The following is a 14,145-nucleotide window of genomic DNA, read 5'->3' as shown; positions in this document are numbered from 1 at the left end:
CGCCCGGCCCAGTCATTCCCTCTTAAGTCACTTATCAGAGTCAGGGAGCGAGGAGTTCTCAGCGGGAACTCAGCCGGAGGAGGGAACCAGCACTGGGGAAGCACCTCACAAACACTGACCCCACTCCCAGCTTGACATTGTTCCTGAGTTGTTCCTATCTGTCACCTGCTTGGGTATCCCACAAGCACCTTGAAGTCAACATGTCCCAAACTGAAATTATATCCTATTCAAATCTGTCCTTTAATCCCTGTTTTAGACAGCAACTCACCCAGTACCAGTAGCCCAAGCAGTAAACTTGGGAGATACCCTAGACTCATTTCCTTTTTCACCTGATCATTTTCTGCCATTTTTATTCCCAGAATCTCTTTCCATTCCATCTCTCTTTATCCCAACCTCCAAATCTGCATTTTTCTCATGGGCTCTTCCTGTAACCAACAGGTTCATCCCCTTCAGTCCACCCTTTGTATAGCTACCAGTGATTGGTCTCAAATACATCTTTCCCTCCCCTGCAGACAGTCCTGTAGTGGCACTGCTGACAAGTTCCTTAACCAGATTGTGAGGTCCTCCTTTGTGGCCTGGTGCCAGCCACATCTTGCACATGCAAGCCTACCCGGCGTAGTTCACGTTCTAGCAATATCCCAAACTGAACTAGCTCGTGGCCCGCCTCATTTCTGCACTTGCTGCTGCCCTGGCCTTTCCCAAGCGACGACTCCTGCACAGTATTAGAGATTCTGCTCAGGCTGTACTGCCCATTAAAGCCTTTCCCAACGTCCTCAGCTTCTGCTGAGCTACTGCCACAGTTTTCACATACTTTTAAACATTACTTCTATTTTTCATTTATTATACATTATTTACAATTTAGGAAATATTAACAAAAATAAGCTGCATATAGATCTATCATATCTGGGTAATGATCATTAACATTTTGGAATGTTTTATAGAAACGGGATTGTACTGTTCATTTTCACTTAAAATACCAGTCTTTCCCTGTCACCATATAAAATTATTTCTATTCAACCAATCTCATATTGTTGGATATCCAATTATAGGTCATCAATATACTACTTGTTACATGTATCATGTTGAATTTTCTCCCAACTTTTTATTTCGACACATTTCAGACAGTTGAAATAGTATAGTGAACACACATATATACATCACCTTATCACCAGTTAACATTTTGCTATTTTTTGACTTTTTTCTGAACCATTTGAAAGTCAGCTGAAGATACCATATTTTACTCCTAAATACTGTTTCCTGAGAATAAGGTTATTCTAACTACTGTACATAATACAATTGTTATACTTAAGAAATTTAACATTGTCTTATCACCTAGATATATATAGTCCAATTGTCCCCAAAATGTCTTTTGTTTCCCACCCCCCAATCCTTTCTAGCTTCACATTTCCCATAAAGTTGTCATATCTCTTTGGTCTACTTTAATTTAGAAGTTACTCTGTCCTTTTTTCCCCATGACATTTTAAAAAGTCCAGGTCTTATAGACTGTCCTACCTTCCGGATCTGTTTCCTCATAATCAGACTCAGGTTAAACTTAGGTTATGTCCTTTTTGGTGCTTCGTATCAGGAGCAGTACAGGAAGCTGGCTTATTTCATTCTCGGTGAGGCCAATCTGATACTGACACCTGGGCTGTAACCGTCTCCCTTCCTGGAGACTGGAGACATACTACTTACCTATTTACTCAGGCCCTGCAGGAGTGCTCGGTGCACAGTGGGTACTTGACTGAGTGAATGAGCGGACTTGCTGTTAGGGGGAAGACTGAGGGGCTCAACTGGACAGCTGAGGGGGAATGGCTGAAGACCAGGCTGGGACCAGGTCATGGCAGGCCTCACAAGCCACCCTCTCACTACAGAATTGCCTACAACAGATGCACAGATCCTGAAAGGTGTTTGGGGGAGGCCACTAAAAATTATACACATGCAATTCCATTTCTTCTGTTCTCTAATTCACAAACACTTTGGAATGCTACATTTGACCAGTTTGCTGCCTACCTATGGTGGCAGAGAAGTCTCTCAAAGTCTCTCCAGTAAGATCTTGGAGTGGAAAGGCTTTTGTTGTTTACACAACCAGATCCTAATGGCATTACCAATGAATTATCTGTATATGTGTGATCCAGTAAATTTTTTCCTCATTCTGGCTTCTCTGGAATTTACAATAGCTATAGAATGGTGTGCACGGGCCATTTCACTGCAGGCGTATGGTTAAGATATTAGCAAAGCAATCACGTTAGCGGTAGTATGGCTAGACTTTGTGATCTCAGGCAGAAACAACCATAGACACTTTTTTTTTTTTTTTTTCGGCAAACTGTGCAGTTGCCATGGGATTTAAAATAGAACTTGAGGAATATTACCAAAATATTCTCATCAAAGAAATCACATGCAGCCTGTTTAGTTCCGTATTGGATCCCCAGTACCTGATAAGCACTCAAGCTATTGGTTAAATAAATGCAACTGTAGGCCAGATGCAGTGGCTCATACCTGTAATCCTAGTACTTGGGAGGCCAACACAGGAGGCTCATTTGAGGCCAGGAGTTTGAGACCAGCCTGAGCAAGAGCGAGACCCCGTCTCTACAGAAAATAGAAAAGTTAGCCAGGTAAGGTGGCATGCACCTGTAGTCCAGCTACGCAGGAGACCGAGGCAGGAGGATTGCTCAAGCCCAGGCGTTGGAGGTTGCAATGAGCTATGATGATGCCACTGCACTCTCGCTCACGTGACAGAGCAAGACCCTGTCTCTCAAAAAAAAAGTGTGTGTGTGTGTGTGTGTGATGATGCCACTGCACTCTCGCTCACGTGACAGAGCAAGACCCTGTCTCTCAAAAAAAAAAAGAAAAATGCAGTTGTAAAAAGAATGGGGAAACTCCTATGGTCTAATTTAGCAGTTTTCAAAGATACCTTAAGTCAAAAAGAAGGTTCAATGTAACAGTGTATGCTCTCTATTACTGGAAAGGAGGGAACGTGTCTGGAGTAACTCTAGAGCGACATAGGAGTAATCAGCAGCACTGGGTACCTCCAGGAGGGAAGCAGATGTGAACGTGGACCCGATCCTGGAGCTGACTCCCGTCCTTCCACCACCTCATCCCTCAGCTGTGAGATTCTCTGCTGTGACGGTCCCTTACCTCAGTCCCTCTGCCTAGATGCTGCTGCTTGCTTACGACAAGGCCCTTGGTTATCCCCTCCCCCACAAACTAGAAATTTCAGTAAAATTTCAGAACAATAATTTCTTATGATTCAAACCAAATCTCATGAAGAGCTAGGCAAGACATGCACGTTACTACATCAACCCCACAGAACACAGTGCTAAGAAAAAAAGGGGCAGAATAGGTACTGAAGTGTGGCAAAGGGACACAGTATCAAACTGAGCTTCCAGGAGGAAAGAGGCTCCCATCCTCGAAAACCATTAAATTCTACTAATTTGGAAAGGGATCCTTAGGACAGGGATGAAAAATTAGTCCCACATGCTGATATCAGCTGATACACCTGATAATAAGCTAATGGAAGCAAAAAAAAAATTTTTTTGAAGCAAAAAGTTTTTATCATGAATATATTCATTCCTTGTACTAAAGGTGGGGGAGAGAAACTTCAAGTACACTGCTGGAAAAGCCATTATTTTTGATAGGCATGAATATCAATGACAAATCAGACGAATCTTTGAAAATATTAAGCAATGGCAATATAAAAAGGTACTTTATAGACATCATTGAAAAAAATGAAGATTGAGGCCCGGCACAGTGGCTTGTGCCTGTAATCCTAACACTCCAGGAGGCCAAGGCAGAGGGCTGCTTGAGCTCAGGAGTTTGAGACCAGCCAGAGCAAGAGCGAGACCCTATCTCTACTAAAAATAGAAAAAATTAGCTGGGCACGGTGGGAGGCTGAGGCAGGAGGATCGCTTGACTCCAGGAGTTGGAGGTTGCAATGAGCTATGATGATGCCACTGCACTCTAGCCCAGGTGACAGAGTGAGACTCTGTCTCAAAACAAAAAAGATTGAGAAAAATGTTGGTTTTATAGATTTATTTTCAAAGAGTAAAATACTTAACACAATTTAAATACAAGTCCAACAGAATTACTCTGTTAATGTCAGCAATAATGCCAAAACGCGTTCTCACATCCAGACACTCGCCAGTATCATCTGAATCTTCTCTCAGTGAAGCACGAGGGTCTGGGAAAGACAAAACAAGTTCATTATTTCTTTTTGGTATATTGTTAGTGACTCCAAGTGACATCTTTAAGGTGCTAAATCCAGGGTAACTAAAAGTTAATGACACTAGTACAATGTTTTAATTCAAAAAGGCTTGATTATTCTGGAGCCTAAATAACAAGACCTAATGTTTACTGAGAGGCTTCGTACATCAGGCATTGTATTATGCGATGTACATACACTATTCACAAAAGCCCCAGGTAGATCCTATCATTACCCCATTTTACGTATGAGGAAACTGAGGCTTAGAGCTAAGCAGTCTGCCTGAGGCTTACGGAGTATAGCAGAGCTGAGAATAAACTTGGTTGTCTCTTACTCCATAGTCCATCCGCTTACCCATGAGGCCTCTCTTGCCTAGAGTGGGTAATTTGAGGAGACAGAGGTCTGTTTCTCAGTATTTCATACAAGACTCTGCGCTTATGAGAAGGGCTAACAATCACGGAGTCCTGTCCAGGAGTGAATGCTCTCAACCTCTCGAGGTTAAAGATCATCACTAGGGCTGGGCCCTGAGTGGCAGATAACTGAAAGAAGCTTGCATTTTTAACTCGTGAAAATCATTCCACAAATCCACTCAGTTTTGTAAAAAGGAAAAAAAGATAAAATAACTAGTGAAAATTTGTCAAGCATTTCCACTTTTTCATTTCTTCTTGAGTTTATTAAAGAACCACAGATTAATTCTATGGGAAAATACCATTTTATAAGTCAAATTATTTACCTGATATTTTATTCATATACATCCTTCTTATCTGCAATGTAATCTACAATTTCTTGTGGACACATTAACTTTTCTGCATCTATATCAGGAATTTCAAACCCTAAAAGAAAAATTTACAATGTGTGAGTGCAAAAAAAGCAAATTCTTTACAAAAGCACCTGACCTTTCTGTAACACCTACAATTATATAAAAAATTTTCAGCAACCCTGAATCCGTTTAGGTTGTGAGCCAGTTAGGTTCTAGACAATATGTGTATCATGTTGGGTATAATGGTTTTTTTAAAAGACAGAATTCACATAATAGAAAATTCCTCCTTGTAAATTATATAATTCAATGGTTTTTAGTATATTCACAAGGCTGTACAACCATCACTATTCTCTAACTCTAGAACATTTAATCACCCCTAAAAGAAACCTAGTGCCCATCAGCAGTCACTCCCCATCATCTGCACCCCTGCAACCACAATCTGCTGTCTGTATTGATTTGTCTCTTCTTGACATTTCATGTAAATGGAATCACACAGTACGGTATGTGGTCTTTCGTGTCTGGCTTCTTTCACTCAGCATGTTCTCAAGGTCTAGCCATGTTGTCACGTGTACCATACTTCATTTCTTTTTATGAATGGTTGAGTTTTGATAGTTAATGTTTCAGTGATTACTTTAGGCCAAACACTGTGCTGAGCATTTTATACATAATCTCTACCTTTAATTCTCACAACAATCCCAATCCTGAGACTCCTATTATCACCTTCATTTTCCAGCTGAGAAACAGGCTTTGAGATACAGTTACTTACTTGTCCAGGCTCATACACGGCTAAGCCCAATTTCAGACCTGGTATTCTTAACTACTAGACAAACAATACCATCCTCTAGTCAGCATAACCTGTGAGGAATTTTAACTAAGTCCTGCTCGTAGTCCTTGGCTACCTATTCAAGCAGCTTACCCATGCATGAGCTGTAAAGCCTGATAAAGGTCCCATTTGCACAACAAATAGTACAAAACAAAGATAAGACTGTGCATGTGAGGTGTCATAGGGGACCAAGGCCACAGGGCTGTGTGTGTCTTGTCCTCTGCACACCTTGTTACTTCCACCTGGCTCGTGTTGCCCTAACTCATGAGGGGGCTAAGGTGTCATCGGCATCTCTACAGGACGAGGCTTTTGCCCTTCATTTTGGAACCCCATCTTAAGAATCAGCCCCATACTCTTCCAGGCCTTTTCTGGTTTTTCGCTTCTCAGTACCCCACTCACTGGTCACTCCGTGAAGCCCGCATTAAGTACTTTCTGAATAAATGCGCTGTCCCTAATATTTACTTTACCTGATGGTAAGCAGGTGGGGAAGCAGGGTTGGGGGTGAGTGGATGCTACTGTTTCTGTTAATATTTTATTCCAATTCCATTCAGACTCCCAGCATTTCCATTTAATCCACCTAAGTCAAGAATCACAATATACAGATACAAGAAATACAAGACTAAGCCTGCATGTGTTACCAAATTCATCTTCCATGGCCATGATAATCTCCACTTGGTCCAAACTGTCTAAGCCCAGGTCTTTCATAAAATGAGAATTTACTGAGAGCTGCAAGAAAGGAATACCAAACACAAAATTTAGTCTGTGAAAGCATTTGCTTCCCAATTCCACTTAATCATTATATAGAAGATATTTTTTTAAATGTAAAGAAGCCATAACTAACATTATATATTTAATCTATGCTAGCATATACATGGTGTGCTTTATCTTATTCTACTTTGTTTTGAAGTGGTTAACAATATATACAAACCTTTTCTTATTTTTTTTGTTGTTTGTTTTTTTTGCGGGCTAGTTCCTCTTGCAGGGCCCCCTATACAAACCTAATGAAGGACTTCACTCTACATATTTTACTAAGATCTTTTGATTACTGTTCCGAATGACATCCAACGGACTTTGGTTTTATTGCTGCCTTACTGAAGACTAAGATTCCACATTTTAGAAGTGGCATTCCTCTCCCTTGAGAGTAACAGACTATTATAAACTGCAGGCAGCTTCAAATTACAAAGTGTTTGTTATCACTCTGCCTTTAATTCAGACCTCAAGATCACCAGGAAGAATTCTTCAAAAACCCTTATCAAAAACATATCTTACCCACACAACAGATTCAATTATTAAAGAAGGAATTTTTTTAATGTGTCACTATGAGAAAAATTCCAAGAAGAGTTAAACAGCAAAGGGCAGAACAGTGTTTTACCGTGCACTACCACCTGTGTTTTTTGAAAAGGGTGAGAGATATATATAAATACATACAATATGTATACATGTGTGTATACTTCCTTACATATGCATGGAGTATCTCTGGAAAGGCTCTCAAGAAGGTGGTAACATTAGTTGTCTCCCAGAAGAGGAACTGGGTGGCTGGGAGCCAGGGAGACTTTTTACTAAATGTCCTTTTGGACCCTTTGCATTTTGTACCATGTGATTAAGTGCCCTTAAATTTAAAGAAAAAAATTTAAACCACCATCAATTACCTTCTCTGGGTCAATCTTGTCATAGAGTTTCAAGACATAAAGAACACGGTCCTTGATTCCCTCTAATGTCAAAGGAGGAGCGTCACTATACTGGCGGCACAACTGTGTAACTTGACTTGGAACCTAGAGCAAGGGCAGGAAGGAAATGCTGTCATTGAACCTAAAATGCCTCTAAATCAGTGCTCAAGCCTATAGATACCTTTCACAAAGCTTGCTCAGCTTTAGAGGACACATGTCATCAGATTCTAACTGTGGCCACTGGAACACAGCAAGTTGGGCATGGTGTCACACGCCTGTAATCCCAGCTACTCAGGAGGATGAGGCGGGATGCTCGACTGAGCCCAAGAGTTCAAGTCTGAGGTTTGGAGTTCTTCAGGCATTTCCCCATAGAAAGCAGGTTTACTTGTTGGGGCTCAGGTGAGTCTCATCACAAAGGTCTATGAAAAATCATAATAAAACACACTGCCCAGTCTACCAAACCAGTATATACCTCTGTAAGAAACATTTGTCTTGCATAAATCAGGCATTGAAATCAGATTTAATCAGCAAGCTAAAGAGATTAGTTGGAGAGTTTTATGGATACTCTAAAGAGTATTTCTTTCAAGAGTTTTAGAGGATTTTTCTTTTTTGTCTAAATGTATGGTCTCCTCTCCTTTCCAATTACAGCATGGATTAAGGAGACTTTCAATATGGGTACATCACCAGTCCTACTTATCAGCAGTTACGTGAAGAGGTTTCCAAGTCACAAAAACAAACCAGAAAGAAGTAAAGATTAAGAGGGAGGAGAATAGTGGTAATGGCAGAAAAGAAGTTTGCGGTGGAAGGCTCTAACAGAGGCTGTCTGTGTGCATATCAAGAAATGGTACATGGCCTGGTGTGGTGGCTCATGCCTATAATCCCAGCACTTTGGGAAGACGAGGCAGGAGGATCGCCTAAGGCCAGGAGTTCAAGATCAGCCTGGGCAACATAGCAAGACCCTCATCTCTAAAAAAAAATTTTAAAAAACTAGCCAGGGGTGGTGGTGTGCACCTGTGGTCTCAGGTACTCAGGAGGCTGAGGCAGGAGGATCGCTTGAGCTCAGGAGTTTGAACTATAATCGTGCCACTGCACTCCAGCCTGGGTAATAGCAGAGTGAGACCCTGTCTCTTAAAAAAAAAAAAAAAAGAAAAAGAAAGAAGAAAAAACAGAAAAGGAATGAAATGGTACAGGTGGAATTTATGCAGCAGACAGAGACAGAGAGAAAAGGTGGGGGCCTGACAAGTGCCAGGGAAGGGGCTGGTGAGGGTGTTTGTACACGGCTACCCGTGTGGCCCACTAGGTGTCAGCACTGCCCCAGCAGCACTGGCAAGTACCTGTAGGGGCCAGGTGGGCACCATGTGATTAAATCAAATCAAAGAAGTCTCCACCTGGAGGCTATTTGCCAGTCTAAAGTGCAGTGCTGCAGGGAGGTTAGCACAAGGCAGTAAGGTATAGTGGGGAAGAACTCAGACTCTGGAACTGGAGTGCCTGTTAGCTGTTCGCCTAGCAAGTTACTTAACCCTTGCATGCCTCAGTTTCCTTATCTGTAAAGTGTGGATAAACAACAGCACCACAATCACAGGATTGTAGTGAGACATCAGTGAGATGAAGTAAAGGGCTTAGAACACTGGCTGGCACATGTATGGCAAATACTATTTAGGGTTATCTAGAAGGATCATGAGAACAATGACCTGCCAGTTTGATACCTTGGCTGTAGTGTAGCCCCAAATACTTGATCCTGTTCCTTCCCTCTCATGCCCCTCCTCTGGTCTATTTCTTATCAGTAAGACAGGCTATGGTACTGCCCTAAGCACTTCACACACAATCATCTCTTTTAGCTCTCACAGCAATCCCATGAGATGCATGATACTATTACTCCCCCGCTTTATCAATGAGGAAACTGAGGCAGAGAAAGGTTAGGTATCCACCTCCTCGGGCTTCCCTGCGTGACCCCTTAGAGGCTCTTACTTAGTGTTCCTTTCTGCTGGATCTCAGCTGTTTAAAAGAAAAAAAAAGGCAGGGGGGGGAATATAGAATGGGCAAGCACCTCCCCAGCAGCCAACGTGGGTTGTTTCTGGATCTATATTTAATTATGTGCAACATAAACCACCTCCTCCAGACATCAGAGAAGGCACTATTTCCAAGAAAAGAGTGACTACCTTCCGGACTAGTGACTTAAACTGATTAGTTTCCATCAGAATCCTTGTACTCCACTGGAGTCCACCTATGCCTGAGGGACACTCAGAGGAAGCTAAGGAAATGGCTTTAAAGGCCATCTCTACAAGCTGCCCACTGGACAGCTCTATCCAGGTAACCAGACATCTCAAACCCAACTGTCTGGAAACACAGTTTCCAAAACTGCTCACAAACCTCTATTTCCTCTCCACCACCTAGGGCTCTAGCCAGAAATCTCAGCGCCAACTTCCACTTTTCCCATTCTCTCACCATCATGTTTACTTGGTCACCCAGTCTGGCTGACTGGGAGGAAAGGTCTAGGTACCATATCTCATAGAACTGTTCGGAAATTCTTTTTGTGCTCTGGCTGCTGGACAGTTTAGATTTGGGGCCTGCCTGGATCAAGGCACTACCCTTGTTCTTTTTCTTTACCTTCTATTTTGTATCATCTGGTGTTTTCATACCCAGGAAAGCTGCCTCAGCTCCCTTTTCTTGGGAAAAAGAGTATAAATGAATAACTAGTTGCTCTGGGGTCAGGAGAGTGGATGGATGTGAGGAGGCGAAATTTAGCAGCAGGGAATGGGTGAAATGAACATTAGTCTAGATGAGATGAATGAGGGTTGGGTGGAGGTTTGGGGTATATAGGAAATAACAGAAACCAACAGAGACAGTCCAGGGAGATTATGCGGTAAGAGAACTCTGGAGCCTACCAACATTTAAGGGTTAGGTGGAGAAAATGCTCAACAAGGTAGGAACAGAGAGACAGATGGGGAACAAACCAAGGGAGAACAGTGTCAGAACAGCCTACAGAAAAGCAGCAGGGAAGGAGCTGGCAAGTTTAACACAGGGGCTGCAAAGTGTCCAATGAAGTCATGAGCTAATGTCTTTCTTTTGTATCCATCTCTGTATCCCTCAACAGCTAGCATGAGGCCTGGCAAGTAGCTGTCCCTTAATATCTTTGAATGAACTTAGTCAAAACCACTTTGTAAATATAAATAAAATGGTTCCTCTGCTGTGTATGTAAACCAAGCAGAGGCAGTAGAACATCTTTGAGCACCTTGCTATTCAAAGCATGGTCCAAGCAGCAGGATCTTCTGGGTGTCCACTGGAAATGAAAACTCTCAGGCCCCTTCCCAGACCTACTGAATCAGAATCTGTATTTTAACCCTGGTTATCTGGTATGTACAACCAAGTTTAAGATCAATGCTCTAAGGATAGGAACAATGACTGCATTTTAGCCTAATGTTGAAAACTATCTTCAGGAACCAAACACTTGGCAACTCTACCCACTGCCCTTTTAACCCTTAACTTCAAAGTGATACTTTTAACTTTTTGATACAGCCAATAGGACAATGCCCTATGAATTAATTCACTTCACTATTAATGAATCTCAACACTGGCTGCACAAAAGAATCACCTGATGACTTTTAAAAATAGTCATCCAGGCCCCATCCCTAGATTCTGATGAATTTGGCCTGGGCATCCTTATTTTTTATTCTAACGTGCAGTCAAGATTGAAACCACTACTATGTGAAGTCCATGAGTTTGAAAAGTGGTTTCATAACTTGTCCTTGGGAGTCGATCCTAACCTAAGGCAGTAGTTCTTAATCTTGGCTGCATTTCAGAGTCACCTGGGGAACTTAAAAATATAAATTAAAAAAAAAATCCATGCCAGGGTCTCATCACAGAGAAGTTAATCAGAAAAAAGGAAGGGAGCAGCAAGGGATTTTTTTTTTAAGTTACCCCGGTGATTTGAATATGCAGCTGGGGTTGAAAATCCCTGCCTTAGAGAGTTGTAGCCTCACACAGGTTTCAGCAGATAAGGTAGATACAACTTGTTTCCTTGTCTTATAGTCCTGGAAACAGGCAAAAGGTGCCACAGGGGAAAATTAAGACAGAATCCAGGGACAGAACTGCTCTGGAGAAGGCTGTAAGCCAGTGTGGCTTTCTCTTTGCACCGTTACCATTACAATTAACGGCGGCAGATATTTTGAGTTTACCAAGCACCGCATTAGGTGCTCTACCCGCATTATCCCATCTAAACCTCACTGCCACTCCACAAAGTAGAGACCCGATGTGGTGGTTCCGTCTGGCTTCTCGAGGTTATGAGACTTGTCCAAAGTTTCGGTAACTGGCAGCTAGCATTTGAATGCAGCGGTGTTTGCTTTTGCTCGTTGTCATTAGGTCACCTGACCTCCTGGCAGGGGTCAAGCCAACACCGTTAAGCAGCGGGGCTGGGGAGCAAGCCAGATGCCCCCCAGATCACCCCCACCTGCCGTAGGCGCAGCCTGGCTGCCCGGTCCCCCGCCCCCACCCCGAGCGGGCCGGATCCGTGACCCCTGCCAAGGCCCAGCAAAGTCACCGCGAGTTACCTGCGCGAGCACCGAGGCCGGCTGCGAAGCCCCGGGCCTTGTCCGGGTCCACGCGGGGCACAGCGCGGTGCTGAGCGGCCGGGCCGTGGCTAGCGTGGGGACCCGGGGCAGCGGCGCGAAGGCCGCGGGCAGGCGGCGGACCCAGGAGGAAAGGACACGAGCCGCCATAGCTACGTCGACCCAGGATGCACTGCGCCGCGGCGTCCGGCTCAGGGCTCCTCTCTGGCTGCGCGCAGGCGACGCACAAAGTGGCGCTGCCGGGCACCGCCGGCGGTGGCGGCCCCTGGCGGCTCCTGGCGGCACTGCAGCCTTGGGGCCGCGTTGTGCGGCCTTCCAGATTCGCAGGCAAATGGCTCGCTCCTTCGTGCCAGAATTAAACTTGCAGACGCCGTCTTTCCCCTAAACACATTAATCTTTGATACAAGAAGGGAACTTACTTTTATTCCTCCTCTGAAAGTTCTAAAATACACATTTTTTTAATGACGGGGGGAGTGAGGAGGGGGATTCAATTTCTTTTCTTTTTTTGAGACAGAGCCTCATGCTGTCACCCTGGGTAGAGGGCAGTAGCATCATTATAGCTCACAGACGCCGTCTTTTCCCCTAACCCCTTAATCATTGGATACAGAAAGGAAACTTTTTTTTATTCCTCCTCTGAAAGTTCTAAAATACACATTTTTTTAATGACGGGGGGAGTGAGGAGGGGGATTCAATTTCTTTTCCTTTTTTTGGTGGGGGGGGGGACAAAGTCTCACTCTGTCACCCTGTGTAGAATGCAGAGGCATCTTCATAGCTCACTGCAGCCTCAAACTCCTGGGCTCAAGCGATCGTCCTGCCTCAGCCTCCCAAGCAGCTGAGACTACAGGCGTGTCCCACCAGGCTGGGCTAATTTTTCTATTTTTACTAGGGAAGGGGGTCTCACTCTTGCTCAGGCTGGTCTTGAACTCCTGAGCTCAAGCAATCCTCCCGACTGGGCCTCCAGAGTGCTAGGATTACAGCCATGAGCCACCACGCCCGGCCCAATGCCTTTAATTTAAAATAGAATGCATACTATGATCCCACTATTGTAAAATTATTTCTACTTATGCATTCCTTTAAAAAATTGAGTATTTGTTATGTGCTAGTTGTTAAGGCAACAGCAGTGCGTAAGCCAGATAGGCAGTCTGTTTTCATGGAGTTTACTTTCTAATGGGAAGAGACAATGAACAAAAATATGTAAACAAAAACAACAAAACTCTAGGAAGTAATGCGTATAATGAACAATAAAGCAGGGAAGGATATGGAGGGAGTGCAGGAAGTGTGTTATTTTGGATAGGGTTTTCCCCGAAGGCCACTCTTAGGTGGTCATATTTGGGCAGAGAACTTAATCAGGGGAGGGATTGGGAATCCATGCCAACCAAAGTCTCCATGGAAGTGCCAATAGTTTGTGCCCAAATTCTCTTTCATTCTGACTTCACCACCACCTCCCTGCTATTAAGCAATTGGAAGAGCAATTGTATGACCACTTTGGAATAACTGGTGAGTAAATGGCCAAGCTCCAGTTTAAGCAGCAGTCTTCCATTCCTGTAGAAAACTGGTTGGCACCAAAAATCAAATTGGATTTTTAGGATAAGGGCCCAGAAGATCTGCTTAAGTTACCAGTGACACACCAGCCTCTGATTATTCCTTCCTGGCTCTATCTCCTCCACTCAGCATTTAAACATAGGTCCCCAAGGTTCTGTCCTGATCTACTCTTGACTGTAAACATAACACTTCTCAGAACTGATTCACTCCAGAAGCTTTAATTCCCACCTGCATCCAGTCCTGGCCTTTTTCCTGAGCTTCATAATGCTATATCCAATTGCCTATTCAACATTTCTACTGGATGATCTGTAAGCACCCGAATTAGTTGTCTTCCTCCCTTGTGTGTTCTCTATCTCAGCTGCCAACACCATCACCCACTGAGCTAGAAATTTAAGACTCCTTCATCTCCTACCTAATCAGGCATCCATTTAGTCCTGCTCATTTCTTTTCCCTCATAAACCTCTCTCCAGTTCCGCTATTTTATTCCCACTGCCTCTGCCACAATTCAGGTCCTCGTGGTCATCTCTCTGCCTCTGCTTTTGGCTTCCATAAATCCATTTTTACTGTGCAGCTGGAGTAGGACCTTTTTG

General features: G+C 43.5%; 1 protein-coding gene across 1 annotated transcript; it reads right to left on the bottom strand.

Moving 5' to 3' along the window:
- Window positions 1–4,012: 4,012 nt before the first annotated feature.
- NDUFAB1 (NADH dehydrogenase (ubiquinone) 1, alpha/beta subcomplex, 1, 8kDa) lies at window positions 4,013–12,222 on the bottom strand. The gene is made up of 5 exons (XM_012644980.1): window positions 11,996–12,222; window positions 7,431–7,553; window positions 6,420–6,507; window positions 4,932–5,031; window positions 4,013–4,177 (listed from the first exon to the last, which is right to left on the bottom strand). Exons 1-4 carry the CDS (start codon window positions 12,161–12,163, stop codon window positions 4,940–4,942), a joined length of 471 nt encoding a protein of 156 aa, XP_012500434.1. The 5' UTR covers window positions 12,164–12,222; the 3' UTR covers window positions 4,013–4,177; window positions 4,932–4,939.
- Window positions 12,223–14,145: the final 1,923 nt, after the last annotated feature.

Source organism: Propithecus coquereli, unplaced genomic scaffold (genome assembly GCF_000956105.1).
Source record: "Propithecus coquereli isolate 6110/MARCELLA unplaced genomic scaffold, Pcoq_1.0 Scaffold223, whole genome shotgun sequence".
In the NCBI taxonomy this organism is placed as follows: domain Eukaryota; kingdom Metazoa; phylum Chordata; class Mammalia; order Primates; family Indriidae; genus Propithecus; species Propithecus coquereli.
Note: the sequence above shows the minus strand (reverse complement) of the source record. Positions and strands in the feature narration are given on the sequence as shown.

What these genes read in the sequence shown, in the direction of transcription:
- NDUFAB1 (XM_012644980.1), bottom strand. Translation starts at nt 12,163, where the DNA reads ATGGCGGCTCGTGTCCTTTCCTCCTGGGTCCGCCGCCTGCCCGCGGCC. An exon ending in ACAAGATTGACCCAGAGAAG is followed by an intron (nt 6,508 to 7,430) that starts GTAATTGATGGT and finishes CCTTTCTTGCAG; the next exon opens with CTCTCAGTAAATTCTCATTT. An exon ending in GGCCATGGAAGATGAATTTG is followed by an intron (nt 5,032 to 6,419) that starts GTAACACATGCA and finishes TTTTTCTTTTAG; the next exon opens with GGTTTGAAATTCCTGATATA.